Source organism: Xenopus tropicalis, chromosome 7 (genome assembly GCF_000004195.4).
Source record: "Xenopus tropicalis strain Nigerian chromosome 7, UCB_Xtro_10.0, whole genome shotgun sequence".
Lineage (NCBI taxonomy): Eukaryota > Metazoa > Chordata > Amphibia > Anura > Pipidae > Xenopus > Xenopus tropicalis.
In genome coordinates this window covers 30,650,510-30,663,742 of record NC_030683.2, presented here as the reverse complement: position 1 = coordinate 30,663,742, position 13,233 = coordinate 30,650,510, and the positions used below count along the sequence as shown (strand labels likewise).

Here is a 13,233-nt window from a genome sequence, read left to right as displayed (position 1 = left end):
ATATAAATAATTAAAATGAAAATATACCCCCTTTTACAAACAAAATGTTTTTTTCTTAACACGGCATTGCTGATTCCACAGACTGAAAGTAAATCATGATACTGCTGCAAATTATTTCCCTGCCTCCTTAGGCTCACAGTATAATGCAACCCCTGCCTTACTTTGTGCCAATGTGAAGTGATGGATTCTGGGACTTGTCTCACTGCTTTGAGTAGTGGCTGTTACACTCATGTTTAAGAAAGTAGAAGGACTCGGCCTCCCAGAATCCATTACTTTACAACAGAGCAAGGAGATGGAGGGGTTGCATTAACACTGTGAGCCTAAGGGATGTTGGAAATTCAGTAGTCTCCTTTCAGCTGTGAATCAGATTTGTTTGTGTAAAAAAAAAAAAAAACTCACAAAAACAAAACAAATTACACATTTAAGTGTTTATTGCACCTTTTCTACGTAAGCACCTACAAGTGCAAGTCAATTTGGCTGCAAAAAAAATCACCGGGCGAAAACGTAACCAGTGAAAAATGCTGCTCTGTAGGGTTGGATCTCTCTTTTTTGGAAAAGCATAGTATCATAACACAGAATTCTGTTTTACCCCAACATTTGTGCGGTTGCTATGAGTTACAAGACCAAACTTTGCCACCCTCATAAGGCCTGAAGCAGAAAATAATTTTTTTCTTTATATTCATCTATTGCCCCAGGTAATGATTCTGGGCAAAGTTCATTAATAACAACTAGTGTGAATATGGATAGAATGAGTTAAAAAATGTACGGATTTGTAAAATACAAAAAAATAATTATTAATCACAGTAGTTGAGTATGAGCCAATGGTTGTTTGAGTAACAAAAAATGATTATCTGAGCTAACTGTGCATATACAGATGATTACCAGAGGTAATGGATGCAAATGCCTGGGTATCTGAGGTATGGAGCCATAATTAACTGGTTTCAGTAAAAGCTAAAGGCAATGGGGGTTGCGGTACCAATAAACATGTACATTTTACTTCTGCCAGCAGAACGGAGACCTACCCCAATCAATCCTGCAACTATCTCAATTGCACCAGTCCCCACTGTTGTGTATGGGATCTCAGCCATAGGAATACCAGCATTCTCAAATATGGAGTTGGTATAGAACCAGATCTGTAAGTAAAGATATGCCAGTTATTAACTAAACTAATAAAACAATAACCAATAAAACACTGCAATATAAATTCAACTTACTGCATCAATTCCAGAAAGCTGCATACCAATATTTATGACAATAACAGATAAAATCTGCCAAAACAGGGTCGGGTCAGACAAAAACTGGCACACCGAGACAGTATCAACACTCGAGAAAGATTTCTGCTCTTCTTGCATCTCTTCAATGACATCTTGGACATCATATTCCCCAAGGAAACACCTCAGAGCTAAGGAAATGGAAACATTATGATATTTTGTTACTACTAGAATGGCCCCAAGTAGGTCTATTCCCTGTAGCAGGAGTAAATACAGTATATGTCACCAATACATAGCTTAACCTTCATTTGGCTTTTGGAAAAAATTAATAAATGATTTCTCGCCCAAGCTAAAACTGGTATATCTGGCACAAGGCTGCTGATAAATTTAGAGACATCTGGGGTCCCTGGGATGACTTCTTTCTTCTTCCTAGTATTATTGTATCACTGTATGAATGTTATTTTTAAAAACTGGTAAAAACTTAGGAGGGGACACTAAGTGGTTGGGGAAAGAAGTCAGGCCTGGACAGGAAATCGTGATACTTCTCCAAATAATAGGATAGCTGCAATAAACTTCCATAGACCGCTCGTATATAGTTGGCCTGTGTGACGCTGTTTGGTCCTTTGTGTACTTAATGCCAGGATTTATTTTGAATCTCAGTCCAGGCAAGATGCACTGTAGGCAGCAATGGGGAGCAGAGAATGTTGAAGCATGGGGGCTAAATGAAGAAGGCAAGGGAAGGAAAATCAGGAGAAAGAAGGAAGGTGTTATAGAGGAGGATACCAAGAAAGTTGCAGAAATAAGAAGGGAGTGTTTAGATCAAAGAATGTAATTCCTATGAACACAGTGGCAGTCATTTATAAACACTGGGCAAATTTACACCTGAGCAGTGACTCATGGCAACCAATCAGATGATTGCTTTCAGTGTTCAGCCTGCAGCTGGCTGGAAAAATGTAACTATTGATTGGTTGCTATGGGTTACTGCCCAGGTGCAAATTCGCCCAGTGTTTATAAATGAGCCCCCATTGTGTGTGTTGGTGAGAGACCCTTATCCATGTACGATGAGCTCAGTAAAGTTGCATAGCTGTTTATGCTGTTTTAGGTATCTATAGAATAGCAATTATTTTTTCCAAATCACTTTATCCTTGTATGTTGCATTTTGAAAATTAAAAACGTCCCCAAGTAGTCAAAATATATCTATTGTTAGCTATTTAACTGTGACATCTTTTATTAATAGAAATGCAGTTCAAGCATCAGATTATGCATCGCAATAATAATATCGACTGCATTTGGAAAAAAGGAAATCTGTCCAAATAATCATACCAAAGATAAAGTGCTAAAATCCCTGCCCATTTGGTTTTCTCCCTCCTTTCAGTCTGTTGATTATGAGTCATTATAATGGGTTGCAGCGTTGTCTGGGTATCAAATGATCATTGCTTTGTGTGTGCTGGGCCATCCAACAAGCCGACAGAAAGAAGAGTGAGAGAGAGGAGGCCACAGGTACCTTTCCTTCCCCGAGGGAGGCAATCAAAGTGAAAGACAAGACTGCTAAGGAAATCACACATTCATCTTTCAAAGCGCTTAAAGGCTACTGAAGGAAGCTAGAGCAAGGCTTCAAAGGGAAAAAAATATCCTGTCACAGGACAAGACAGCAAAAGTCCAGATTGTAATGCAAACATTATCAAACAGTTGTATTGTGATGGCCGGCTAATGATTTCCTGCTAAAGCTTGATCTTCTGACAGCTGAAGAGAAACTAGCGCAAGGCTGGGAAAAAAAACAAGGAGTTCAAGGGAAAACTTTCTTAGAGATTAAAGGAACAGTAACGCCAAAAAGTGAATAAAAAGTATGGTACTATTTACAATATTAAGTACTGTTTCCCTGCACCAGTACAACTGATGAGACTATGATAGTTTATATAAACAAAGCTGATGTGTAACCATGAGGGAAGCCATTCAGAGGAGAAAAGGCACAGGTAATTTAGCAGATAACAGATAAAACCCCATTATATTCTACAGAGCTTATCTGTTATCTGCTATGTAACCTGTGCTTGAATGGCTGCCCCCATGGCTACACAGCATTTAGCTGTAGCATTTCTGTAGCAAACACACCAGTTTTATCAGTGCAGGGCAACAGTATATTATATTTTTATTACTTTAAAACACTTCTTTAAGAAGCAAGCGTTCAGTAAAAGACCACCACAACTGAGTTGGAAAGGTTCAAGTTGGCTAATGGGTAGCAGTCTGGGAAACGAAGAGTGGCAGTTCCATTGACCATTGGAAAGTCCTATTCAGCAGAGAGTGGTTATCTAGTATTATAGACTTTAGAGTTCTATAACCCTATAAAGGCACTGAGGGGCTATAAAACATTTGTTGTTTTCATTTAAACTCCCAGGGCTGAGCACAAACTACATAAGATGGGCTACAGATAAGAGGGCTGCCATTTTTAGAGGTTTCATTTACGTTTACCACTAGTTCCTATTTGTGCTAAAAAAATATCAAAGCACCAAAAAACACAATTTACGTAATGGCAAAAAGTATTTTGTGATTGACCCTAAAACATCTTAAAGAAATGGTTTAACCAGACCCATGTCCAGATATATGGGCAGCAGTAAAGAACAAAATACAGAAAATTATTGGAACTGAAAAAACTCAGTATATGAGAGTAAGGAGTATTGCGTCAGACCCCATGACAGAGGAACCAAAGGCTTTGTGAGATGCAACGGAGACTTGCAGAATGGGGTTATCCAGAAAAGTTATTGATAACACAACTATCCCAAAACAGGAACGCAGGAGAAAAAAAGAAAAGAAGGGAGACATGAGATTAATTTTTATTAGCAAATAGTGATGAGCGAATCTGTTCAGTTTTGCTTCGCCATAAAATTCGCCATAAAATTCATGCGCTACATGAAGTCCTGTTAATTGCATACCATCGTGGCAGAAATTTTAGCGATTAATCCCTTACAACCGATATTGGGCCTTTAAAACAGAAACAAATGTTTCTTTGAGAACCCAAATTTGGCACTTTCCCTTGCCTGAACTGTGCTAACTGTAATAACATCACAAAGGGGTCCTTTTTTAATGATGAGCAAATCTGTTATGTTTCACTTTGCCAAAAAATTAGCGAAACTATGGAAACATTTGCGAAATTTCGTGAAAGTTTTGCAAAACAATGGCAAAATGCAGAATTTCACCTGGCGAAAAAAATGCTCATCACTACCTGGGATTGCCGTTCACTGCACTTACAGATAGACCCAACAGTGTCTAAAATCAATGACCCAATGGGGCACATTTACTAATCCACGAACGTCATGATCGGTATTTTGCGACTTTTTCGCGAATTGTCGCAAATTTTTCGAGCGCTCAATATGAATAAGTCATAATGGCTATGCAAAAGTCGCGACAATTCACGAAAGCCATAATGGCTATGAAAAAGTTGCGACAATTCACGATAGTCATAATGGCTATGAAAAAGTCGTGACAATTCACGAAAGTCATAACGGCTATGAAAAAGTTGCGACGGTGACGAAAAAAATCGCAAAAATACGAAAAAGTCGCAAAATGCTCGTTTCCAATCCGATTTTTTCCCATTCGGGATTCGGATTCGTGGATTAGTAAATCAGCCCCAATGTGTATATTATCTAGGTTCAGCTCAGCATTTACCAACTCCTTGTATATTATTGTTGCGACAATTCACGAAAGTCATAATGGCTATGCAAAAGTCGCGACAATTCACGAAAGTCATAATGGCTATGAAAAAGTCGCGACAATTCACGATAGTCATAATGGCTATGAAAAAGTCGCGACAATTCACGAAAGTCATAACGGCTACGAAAAAGTTGCGACGGTGACGAAAAAAAAATCGCAAAAAATACGAAAAAGTCGCAAAATGCTCGTTTCCAATCCGATTTTTTCCCATTCGGGATTCGGATTCGTGGATTAGTAAATCAGCCCCAATGTGTATATTATCTAGGTTCAGCTCAGCATTTACCAACTCCTTGTATTTTACTCACCATCTATAGTGCCATGCACATTGCTTTTGTCAATGAGAAGGTAACGAGGGCTTTCTGGAAACCAAGGCAGGAGCACAAGCTGCACAAAGGTAGGTACCACAACCAGGGAAAGGAAAAGGGGCCATGTTTCATCCTGTAATAAAAATGAAGCACTCATTACAGATTTCTGATATTTGAAAGAACATTTAATGTGAAACAAAGAAGAGATGTGATTAAATAAACAGATATACAAATACAGCCAAGATCCTTTCCCATGTTGTTGTGTTATGTCTCTTCCAGTTACCCCCGGGGGTCATATGGTCTATGGTGTTTTCTATTGTGGTTTGCTGGCAAGTCTTTGCACTCTAGCACCATCTGGAGGCACTCCAAAAATGGTGTCTGGACATAATGAGACAATATGTGAAAACTTGCTGGCTGCATTTGTACATTAATACCTACATCAGCAATGTCCAACCTTCTAGAGAGCCACAGCTTAGATATTCCTGATTTATTAAATGTTTTCTTCCTTTAGACCCTTCAAAAAGGGTCCTGCTGTCAAGCATTAAAAACTACACTAACAGCAAAGATTTTGCCATTTGGGGTGCACAAATGACTTGCTGCAAAAGACTTTGGCAAAAGATATTTATTATTTTCATTTATTATTGTCTCCAAAAGGGCAACCTTAGAAGTTATAGCAGAAATCAGGGAACTAAAAAAATAGTAAAATAAAAACAATGTTGTACTAACCTGTCCCAAGAGCTCGGGGAGACCCAAAACCTGTGCAGAAAATACGCCCAAGCAAATGAAAATACTTGGCACTAGTCCTAAAAGCCCTCGCAAGTTCTTTGGTGAAATTTCTCCTAAATACATGGGTACCACACTGAGAGAAATACCTAAAAATAAAATTCAAAATAAAAGGGTTTTGTGGAAAATATGAAAATACTCAAACTGAAAACAGGTTATCTATTTACCAGTTAGGTTTGGAGAAAAAACGCAAAAGCCTAGCAAATATTATAAGCTTGGCAAAATGTAGTTGGATAACAAGGTGCAAAAATTAAGAGGGAGATAGCATGAAAAATAGACCTAAACCACACCCTATATAGCAGTGCTGTCCAACTTCAGTGGTACCAAGGGCCAATTTTTTAAATATCACTTTTCATTCATGCGTGAAAGAAGTTTATTATGTCATATTAAGCCACACCCTTAAATCCATATGCCTCCCCTGTGGGTAGCACAGCAACCCCCAGCATAAAATTACACACCTTAGGGACCCCTGCCAGCTTCTCCTCCCACAGGCAGCATAGGGCAGGCAGAGTATGGCACACACAGACAGACAGGGTAGGGCAGGCAGAGTATGGCACACACAGATGGCATAGGGCAGGCAGAGTATGGCACACACAGATGGCATAGGGCAGGCAGAATATGGAACACAGGGGCAGCATAGGGCAGGCAGAGTATGGCACACACGGGCAGCATAGGGCAGGCAGAGTATGGCACACACGGGCAGCATAGGGCAGGCAGAGTATGGCACACACAGGCAGCATAGGGCAGGCAGAGTATGGCACACACAGGCAGCATAGGGCAGGCAGAGTATGGCACACACAGACAGACAGGGTAGGGCAGGCAGAGTATGGCACACACAGACAGACAGGGTAGGGCAGGCAGAGTATGGCACACACAGACAGACAGGGTAGGGCAGGCAGAGTATGGCACACACAGACAGACAGGGTAGGGCAGGCAGAGTATGGCACACACAGACAGACAGGGTAGGGCAGGCAGAGTATGGCACACACAGACAGACAGGGTAGGGCAGGCAGAGTATGGCACACACAGACAGACAGGGTAGGGCAGGTAGAGTATGGCACAGTATGGCACACACAGGCAGCATGGGGCAGGCAGAGTATGGCACAGTATGGCACACACAGGCAGCATGGGGCAGGCAGAGTATGGCACACACAGGCAGCATGGGGCAGGCAGAGTATGGCACACACAGGCAGCATGGGGGCAGGCAGAGTATGGCACACACAGGCAGCATGGGGCAGGCAGAGTATGGCACACACAGGCAGCATGGGGCAGGCAGAGTATGGCACACACAGGCAGCATGGGGCAGGCAGAGTATGGCACACACAGGCAGCATGGGGCAGGCAGAGTATGGCACACACAGGCAGCATGGGGCAGGCAGAGTATGGCACGCACACAGGGGGCATGAGACAGGCAGAATATGGCACACACAGGGGGCATGGGGCAGCAAAATATGGCACAATATATGGGGCAAAATATAAGGATTTAAAGAGTGAGACTGACTGCCTCATCCAAGAGAAGAGAAATCAGATGGCCAGTCAGGTCTAAAGAATTATGTGACCTGTTTGGTGTGAATTAAGTACATTTCTTGAAGCTTAAGGGTATGCACATACAGAGTAGAAGGGGGAGTGTGTAAAATGGCAGCTAGAAACAAGACCTGAGAGGAAAAGACCTACATTAATTTAGAGAAAGAGGACATGTGACAGAAGATAATGAGTGCATATGTTACGATTGGGTAGAATTATATGAATTGGTCACTATCTTTTGATCTCATACCTGAGTGGATGCCAGTAATGAACCTCCCAATGATTACCATCTCTGGGGATGAAAAGATGCGACTGAGTCCCATCAAGCCGCCAGCAACAAAGACCAAGGGAGTGCTCCTTATTATCGTGCCTTTCCTGCAACACAATACAGAGAACCTGCACTTTAGTGTGTATCAGGAAAAAAAATATCACCACCCTCACGGATCTAAGTTCTGGACACTCCAATTAAGTAACCAGCCCTCTAAAATTTCATTTCCCATTTACACTTCATTGAGGCAAAGCTAAACTACTACTATATAATTAAGCTAGCCGTAATTAAGTTAAAATTAATTCCTAACGTCTTGCATTTGACCATTCCAGGAACTCAGAAATGACAGAGGGTAGTGTTTCTTTTTCTTTTAGCTTCAATTCACTCTTTGTTGCTCTTATGTCTGTGCACTTCTATGTAACATTAACCATTTAAGTGTTAAAGTTGTCCAAGAAATCACATTAATTCCAACGTAATTGTATGTTCTTTTAGGTAATTATATACAACAGTGCACTTATTTGTGCAACTATTTTCATTATAAAGGACCACCAATAGAAAAGCTACTGAAAACAAAGGCCAATTTTGTCCACAGAAAGGCTCCGGAACAAAAGTGGAGACCATAGAGGCAGGGTCATGATAAAGAGACAACCCGACATAATGCTCCTCAAAATACCCACTGGTTATCCTTGTGTGTTTAACAGCCCCCAGCACCCCACAGTTTTCTCTTGTTGTAGAGGGGCAGCACTCTGTACATCTTGGAGTCTCACTATATCATACAATTATTGCATAGAGTAATAATAGGCATTAGTACCTATACCAACATATTATTCCTTCCTTATAAACACTCTTTGTGGCTGGTGTCCCCAGCAGTAGACATTCTCGACTTCATTCTAATATCATCCATGTGGGTGGAGGGAATTTTTTCCTACACACACCAGATTTCCCAAGTAAAATAATTGTAGTGCTATGTGAAACAGTACATGCCTTTTACGGCATATTGATTGAATAAATACATACAACCTGTTGTTCAGACTTGGCAACCCTTTTGCAAACAAATCTAAACACATCTGAAAGAGATCATTCAGTTACCTTGGTTTCAGAACAAGCCATAATCTCTCATGTACTTATTGTTAAATATTAAAATGCTCTGCGGTGAAAGAAAACATGTTAAGGCAAACATAAGGCTTAAGCTGATAAAAAAAAAAGAACGGCATAAACTGTTATTATCTACAATGGCAACCTCTTGCCATTAAGAGAAAGACATTATGTAAATCAGAAGGCCTGGGTTAATAGAGTGAGAAAGTGGTTAATCTGGGATGTTGATAGCAGGCAGCCTTGGATGAGGTTGGAGTAAACTATATTCTGCTCGGCTAGACACAATATGTTGTCAGCATACAGATATATTGTTATTAGGAAAGTGCAGTGAGCCAAAATCCCCAGTTTTAAGACTGGAGCTGAACCAGTATAGGCCCTCACACTGTATTTCATATACCCTTAGAGAATATTATCCATTTTTCCATTACATAGAGTACAGTATTGCTTGCACGGTGCACTTCTTTGCACATTTTCCCTAATACCTGCAAATGCAAGTCCCCATGTTGCAGGGGTCCCCAACCTTTTTCCCCCCAAGAGCCACATTTACACGTCAAAAAAGTTGGAGAGAACCACAAGCATGTAAAACATTCCTGCAAAATATGGACTGTAACTGGCTATTGGTCGCCCCTATGTGTATTGGTGGCCTACAGGAGTCTGGGTTTGGCAGTACATGTTCCTCAACTAAAGCTTGCCTTTAAGCTAGGCATTTAAAACTAAGCACCTGCATTGAGGCCATTGGGAGCAACATCCAATGGCTTGGTGAGCAACCATGGTACTAGTGAGCCACTGGTTGGGGATCATTGCCATTTTACTTGCCTTAGTGGAGACATCAGCTGTCAGAGGTCCGAGGTCAGAAACAGAGATAAAACAAAGGTTGCACCCTGCGCATCACATTGTGACAGATTTATGGAATACGTGCTGCTTAATAACTGCATGTTCTCACCTTCCAAACCTGGACACCAGGATTCCAACCAGCAGAGAGCCAAGCATTCCTCCCAGAGCAAAGACTGACACAGTCAGAGAGTACATGAGCGTCAATGGACTTTGTTCAAGTGCTTCCCCATATCGTTGGTTCCATGTTGTATTGTAAAAAGCTTTTATATACTGAAAAATTCAGATGAGAAAGAGGAGATTTAGAGAGCGAAAATCACTAGAGACGAGCTGCTGCAGAACTACAATTAGCACCCTACTCTGTCCAGGTAAATACAAATACCACCAGGGGAATAGGCGCCACTGGCAGTTATAGACACAAACATTCCTCTACATCAGGGATCCCCAACCTTTCTTACTTGTGAGCCACAGTCAAATATAAAAAGACTTGGGAAGCAACACAAGCACCATAAAAGTTCATGGAGGTGCCAAATAAGGGCAGTGATTGGCTATTATGCAGCCTCTATGCACACTATCAGCTTACAGGAGGCTTTATTTGGTAGTAAATCTTGTTTTTATTCAACCAAAACTTGCCCCCAAGTCAGGAATTCAAAAATAACTCCCTGGTTTGGGGGCACTGAGAGCAACATCCAAGGGGTTGGGGAGCAACATGTTGCCCCTGAGCCACTGGTTGGGGATCACTGCTCTACATGATGTTCATTCTACTGTCTATGCAAAATAGTGCAATGTTTTATTGGTTGTCTTTGTACCTTCCATATCAAAGCCAGCTTAGGTGCAGTAGTAGTAGTATTTTTATCTATGTGCTACATATTTAACATAAAAGAGGAAAAAAACAGCTACAATTTTCAATGAAAACAGACAAAGTAGATGAAGGTATGCCCTAAATCACTTTTTGCTACAGGGTAGAAATCAGATTATGATACCATTGGGCCCCTTTGGTGAGGGGGTCTAGTTACGTAAGTTTCTAGGCAAGTCAAGGAAGTTACCAAAGTTGATCATTTTAATGTGGCTGGCCCCCCTTATTCAGTTCAAAAATCAAAGGACCTTAGACAACAGTTTCCCCCACGGTGGTCCTGAGGCTGTCAGTCCCCCTACTGATACCTGTTAGGAGCATACAAGGTTGGGCTGCCATGCTGGCACATTGGGAGAAATCCTGGTGGGGCCCATTGCACCAGGCTCGTTGTCTGCCCAGGACCTGGGTGGTTTGTAGACAGCCAGATGTTAGCAGAGAGCTAAAGGTATGTAGTGGGGGGGCCTTGGCAGCTAGGGGGGGGGCTTTAGAAGTGACAGTTTTCAGTGGGCCCCAGACACCTCAGTCCAATGCTGGGAACACAGGTTTGGTTGCCACCTTTTCTGGAAAAAAATTTCCATTAATGACATTGGCATCAGGTTAAATGTTTAACTGTGGTTTCTGTACAAGATTATTATAAAAACAGTCCTTAATGGCTACAATAGACTCTGTTATTAATAGAGTGCCCACAGTCAGACCAACTCAGTGTCCTAGGACAATATGCACTTTAGTTTCTTACCTCAGAAGGAGAGTTGACTACAGCTAAGTTGTATCCATACAGCATAGAGGATCCAAATGAGGAAAGCAAGGAAACGGCCAATAGCGAAAACGTCAGGTTCTTCAAAAAAAGCAGAATGAGTAAAAACCTGTAAGTTACACTAAATATGTTCTGAGAGCAAATGATCAGAGGCAAAGGACTCCGCTTCTTGTTGCTTCTAAAACTACACAATCACCAGAATACATTCATGTCTGATTACAGCTGGGAATAGTTATTTAAATATGAAAAATATTTCTGTTACGTTTTTATGTTCTCATAGGAAATCAGTTCCTAGCGCTTATACAAAGGTTTCAACTTTATTAGCAAATCGAACAGCAATTCAGCGTTGCTTTATGGCTAGAAATTAAATTCTGGCAGAGTCAAGCAGATAAGTCACAACTGCTCAGTCTAAATCTGGGAACCCCATCCTTGTGAGCCACACTCATGAGTACAGAGTGTTAGCGAGCCACATAAGCATGAAAAATGTTCCTTGAGGATGCAAAATAAGGGCTGTGATTGGCTATTGGGTAGCCCCGTGAGGCTTGCTGGAGGCTCTGCTTCCAAAACTCATCTCCAAGCCAAAAATAGGCACCTATTTTAAGGACACAGAGCAAAATCAAAGGAGGTGGAGAGCTACATATTGTTCATGCACTACTGTTGGGGGATCACTGGCCTAAAAAAATCTAAGCCCATCTTTGGTTTATGCCAAGGCAACTAAAGGTCCAGAATTACTGAGGGTCCATTTATACCCTTGACTTTAACAATGATGCAAAAGAACCATACTGGTTAGGGAGAGAGGGGCTAAAAGAAGCCAAAGAGCCCTTCTCCAAGGCAAGACAAGCTCAGAGGGCCTTCTCAAAGCAGAACGTATTCACTGCACTGACACAAAACCAAGAATGAGAGGCTTTCATTTTTATTTTAAGAATTATAGGCGGAGACATGCAAATGACTACATATAGTCCCAGCTATGTGGCCAAATCTGCATCCAGAACCACTGGTTTAATAGAATACTAATAGTTCTGAGCATATATACAAACTAGCATGCAGCCTGTTTCAATCTCCACAGTGGACGAAGTAGTGATACATTTTTATACAATATATTTTAAAATTCCTTAATATAAATAATTTTTTGTTTAATCTAAATGTATTAAACCTTGGAAAGTTCTGTGCTGGTTTACCTATCACCCCCATTGTACGTGGCCACTAAGCACCTTCTAAATGCTCTTCTCAGCAGTGCTGTGCTCCTCTGATGTACAGCTCAGCAGGCAATGGTCGCTCTCCTGGGAGCCGTACTAATCAAGTAAGCGAGTTATGACTGGTTAAGCTTCCTCTAAAAAGAGAGACTCTGTCCTTATTTTTTGCAAGGCTTGCTAGGTTATAGATCAAAGGGTTCTCTGATGCGTATATGATGCTGCTGAGAAGGGAATCCTGAATGTACTCGGGGGAAAGGAAGAGGGGCAGGCAGAATTCTACTGAAATATTATGTTCTAGAATTTTTTTAATGAAATTGCATTTTTCATGGATTTGGCTCTTCTGTGTGTCTCAACCCTTTCTCCTTGTAGATTGTAAGCTCTTTTGGGCAGGGCCCTCTTCACCCCTTGTATGGGTTATTGATTGCTTTGTTATTCTGTATGTTCAATGTATGAAACCCACTTATTGTACAGCACTGCGGAATATGTTGGTGCTTTATAAATAAATAATAATAATAATCTGTCTGTATTTAGCAGGTATTATATAGTGTTGATTCTGTCTTATATATAACATTCCCAATGTGGTATGTGCTATTGGACAACATCAGGATCGGACTGGGCTATCAGGACACTGGGAAAAAACCCGATAAGCTCCACCAACCCAATCCCTGCCTGACTATTGGCGATGCGCGCTGTGTAAGGGTGGTGCCCATGG

At 41.2% G+C, this 13,233-nt stretch overlaps 1 protein-coding gene across 3 annotated transcripts in view; it reads right to left on the bottom strand.

The window, feature by feature from the left end:
* Window positions 1-13,233, bottom strand: part of LOC100495427 (solute carrier family 2, facilitated glucose transporter member 9) — a 29,719-nt gene that overhangs the window by 10,339 nt on the left and 6,147 nt on the right. For all 3 annotated transcript variants that reach the window (XM_002936772.5, XM_004915854.4, XM_004915855.4), the window contains exons 4-10: window positions 11,311-11,409; window positions 9,834-9,994; window positions 7,778-7,902; window positions 5,948-6,093; window positions 5,222-5,354; window positions 1,215-1,402; window positions 1,023-1,133 (exon numbers count right to left, since the gene is read on the bottom strand). In XM_002936772.5, coding sequence (XP_002936818.2) covers window positions 1,023-1,133; window positions 1,215-1,402; window positions 5,222-5,354; window positions 5,948-6,093; window positions 7,778-7,902; window positions 9,834-9,994; window positions 11,311-11,409 — 963 coding nt within the window. The remainder of the gene's footprint in view (window positions 1-1,022; window positions 1,134-1,214; window positions 1,403-5,221; window positions 5,355-5,947; window positions 6,094-7,777; window positions 7,903-9,833; window positions 9,995-11,310; window positions 11,410-13,233) is intronic.